The 3,617-nt window shown below is 43.2% G+C and overlaps 1 protein-coding gene across 1 annotated transcript; it reads right to left on the bottom strand.

The window, feature by feature from the left end:
* Positions 1-102: 102 nt before the first annotated feature.
* On the bottom strand, positions 103-2,311 carry LOC6044262 (myosin-11). Its single transcript, XM_038255329.1, has 3 exons — positions 1,987-2,311; positions 256-1,933; positions 103-198 (listed from the first exon to the last, which is right to left on the bottom strand). The coding sequence occupies exons 1-3, from the start codon at positions 2,301-2,303 to the stop codon at positions 184-186; spliced, it is 2,010 nt and encodes a 669-aa protein (XP_038111257.1). The 5' UTR covers positions 2,304-2,311; the 3' UTR covers positions 103-183.
* Between the last annotated feature and the right edge of the window lie 1,306 nt (positions 2,312-3,617).

Here is a 3,617-nt window from a genome sequence, read left to right as displayed (position 1 = left end):
TGAGCCGTAAGAGTGGGAGGAAAAACTTTAAAAGCAATTCTCGAATACATCCAGTTCCTCGCGAAACAGTAAAAGTTACTCGAACAATTAAAACAAGAGGCAAAAGTTTTTATCTGATTAGCAAATTAAGTAACAGCATCACTGGAATACAGCCGAGTTTCACATCAATCTTCAGGATTGCTTTCAGCACACGTCGTCCTGGAAAGATTAATGATATTTAAGTGAGCGAGAATCATTTGAAGTGCTCGCAGTTACCTCACTAATCGCTTCTCCCATTTGCTGCTTTATTTGCATTACTCTTCCCATCAGCTGTGCACGTTCTGCTTCCTTCGTCTGGTCCCGGTGGAACTTGTCCAAAAACTTTGCCAGAAACTCAATCGGATCTTCCGGCTGATACAAAATAGTAAGTGCGAGTCCTTTTCGAAGTGCCAGACCAACCGAGTCCTGAACGTACTTGCAGTCGGAAGCACGCTGCTGGCGAAGTTTTTCCGAAATCCTCATCTCCGATTCGGACGCTGGCTCCAAACATTCTTCACTCTCCGAAGACACGCTTTCAAGCACTGGTTCGGTTAGTTCTGGTACCACAGACGTTTCCGAATGCTCCAAATAGATGCGTTTTCCTCTACTATCGATGTAATACTTTCCAAACTCGTCTTCATAATACTTCTTCGTGTAAATCTTTTTACCGAAACTATCGATGAAAAACTCTCCTTTCTCATCCTTTTGGATCTCAACGGCGTCCTTAACCTTAACCCACTCGCCATTTTCATCCATAATATATTGAGATGCGTTAGAATCCCGCTGGTAAATCTTCTGTCCAGCTTCGTTTATGTAATACCGGCCAAATTCGTCCTCCAGATAATGCGGCCTTGCTTTCGCCCTTTCCAGCATTTCCATGTTTTCCTCAAACTCTTGCTGCAGTGCGGCAATCTTTGCCTTGAGCAGCACCAATTCCGAAGGCGAAGCATTCTCCATCATCGCTTCCAACTCTCGGATTTCATCCATATGCTTCTTCATGAGCTCGTCCTTAAACAGGTCCAAATCTTCCGTCACGCTCTTCGACAGCACCTTCAGCTCTTCGCACTTGTCCTTCAGCAGCTGCTGATCTGCCTCGTGCTTCTCCCGAATCACGGCGATTTCCGCGTCCAGCTCGGCCAACAGTCGTGCCCGTTCCTCCTCGGTTAGGGTTTCATCCGCTAGAATTGCCAACCGCTTCTGCTCCAAGCCTTCCAGCTGCTCCTGGAACGCCACCAACCGGTCCGAAATGTCTCGCTCGATCTGCGCGATCAACTTTTCCAAGCGCACAATCTCCCGGATGCCCGACCGCAGCGATTCTCGCTTCATCATCAACTGCTCCTGCACCCGCAGGCGTTCCTGAACCAGCTGCGCCACCTGGATCTCCAGACCTTGAATGTTGGTCTGCAGCATATCGATCGAGCGGATCTTGTGCTCCAGATCGAGCTCCTTAATTTCCAGCTGATCAATCGCGGCTTCTCGCTGCTCCTTCAAGCTGACCTCCGACGGGAACAGCTCCTGGCGAAGTTCGGTAAGTTCCGTTTCTTCGATGACCAGCTCGGTGCGGGACTTGTTGATCTCCATGTTGAGGATCTCGCGCAGCGACTCAATCGAGGCCGAGTGAGCGGACTCCATTTCTTCAAACAGTACGTTGTAACGGGTTAGGATGTCTTGGAATATGACGTGTGTGTGGACTCTGAGCTGTGCAATGTGATAGGCTGAGCGGTGTTTTAAGGATTCTAAAGTTGTGATATTTTGAAAGTTTCTATGGTTGTTGAGCACGATTAGATTCAGCAAGCTGGTATGACGTAAGTGTTCTTGAAATTCTTGGATATCATAAATTTCCGAAAGTTTATCGATTTGGGCTGTCACTTCTCGGGTGAACGCACGAAATGCAAATTCAATGTGTTTTGCGGTCCTGAAGAGCGAATGCTTTAAAATTTGAATAACACTTTTCATTCAAAACGATACCTTGCTAAACGCTCGTAAAAAATCCGTCCAAAGCCGATATCCTGGAAGGATTCCAGTTGCTTCAGGCAGCGACTCTTGGCCGTGCAAAGTTGGTCAATCTTCTTTTTGAGAAAGCTTGAAAGCAGCGCCCCCGTTGGGATTTCACTCAAGCGGCCAGCTAGCGCTTCAATGTCGCCGGTAGTTTCTTCAACAAGTTCGGCAAAGCGCAGGAAATCAACGTCCAGCAACAGCTGGGAAAATTGTCGAAGTTGACGATTTTTCTGCAAAATTTGACTTGAAATGGACAGGCTCAACTTGCTCGACAGTCTACTGCACATCGTCTGACGACGACATCACCTTTTCTTGCTAAGTGTAATATTTTTAGCAAGGCAAACTTGATATTTATCAAAGGCAATTAAAAGTTTATGGTTTAGTTTCAATTTAAGTTCCCCAAATCGAAAAATAATACTTTCTCGAGTCTACCTTCAGACAGGCAATATTTTCCCAACTTGAAATAACCAAACACAAACTATTTACTTTTCCCCAGCAATGCCCTGCAGAGAAAGTGAGCGAATCCCCTTAGAAGTTTTCCCCCATTTGAAATCAATTCCTTATGGCAAACAAGATCATCAACAAGACGAGAGAGAGAGAGAGTTTGCTCTCCCCAGCCGTTACGTTCTGGAAAATGAACTTTTGCCGACAGTTGCCAACAATCGTTGAAAGCCCGATTGCAGTGCAGCGCAGATTGCCAGACTCTTTCGAAAAGTGCAACCAGTTTGTATTTGCTAAATAGTTTTTCAATGCTCGCGCAAAAGTGCGACTCTTCAGCGCGGTTTGTTTGTGCAAATAGTCTTGGAAAGTGAATCGGTCGGATTAAAGTTTTTTCTTTAAAGCATACAATTTATAGCTTGAGTGGTTTTTTTTTCATTCTGGATCACAGCTCCCGAATTTGTTTCCGGATATGAGAATTAATAAGTTTGTATAAAAAGAAGTACTATAACTAGTTATTAGGTGCTTGGGATAACTAGACCGATTCTTAGCGAAGCTACACCAAAATGTCACATTTTTCAATTTTCAATATGATTTTTAATATGAAAAAAATCATTTTTATTATGATGCAATAATTGCAATGTGCTTTAAATGCGTTTTCTTACCGTAAAAGCCAAGAACATTGACCAAAAGTGGTCTGCAAGCCATTGTACGGGAGAGGAGTTTTTTTTCATAAATCTGCTCCTTTCGTTGTCCCGTCACGAAAAGAAATGGCTGGCAAAAACTCAAATTTCATCCAATTCTTTCAGTTCAAGGAGCAAAAGATTCTTTTAATTTGTGATAATGTGTAGAAGAGCAAAAGTTTTAAAAATCAAACTGGCAAAACTGTAGCGATTTTGTAGTGTGCCTTTTAAAAGTCCAGTTTTACGATGTTGTCCCGTCACGCTACATTTTTATTTCAGGTGAAGCACAGGTACTATATGGTTCATTCTGCATGATATTTCTTTGTAGGAAAATTTATTATCTTTCCAAATATGTAATAACATTGGGGGGTTTCTTCTTTTATTTTGCCACTACAGCCAAAACGCTGAAAAAAACTTGGAATTTTTTTGAAAAGGAGCCGAAGAATCGGTCACTAGTTATAAGAAACAATTAAGAAACAA

The sequence above is a fragment of the Culex quinquefasciatus genome, chromosome 2, assembly GCF_015732765.1.
Source record: "Culex quinquefasciatus strain JHB chromosome 2, VPISU_Cqui_1.0_pri_paternal, whole genome shotgun sequence".
NCBI lineage: Eukaryota > Metazoa > Arthropoda > Insecta > Diptera > Culicidae > Culex > Culex quinquefasciatus.
This window is presented reverse-complemented; position numbering and strand designations above follow the sequence as displayed.

Coding starts and splice junctions, on each gene's coding strand:
- LOC6044262 (XM_038255329.1), bottom strand. CDS start 2,303: ATGTGCAGTAGACTGTCGAGCAAGTTGAGCCTGTCCATTTCAAGTCAA. Junction 1,934..1,986: donor TTTTACGAGCGTTTAGCAAG/GTATCGTTTTGA, acceptor TTCGCTCTTCAG/GACCGCAAAACACATTGAAT.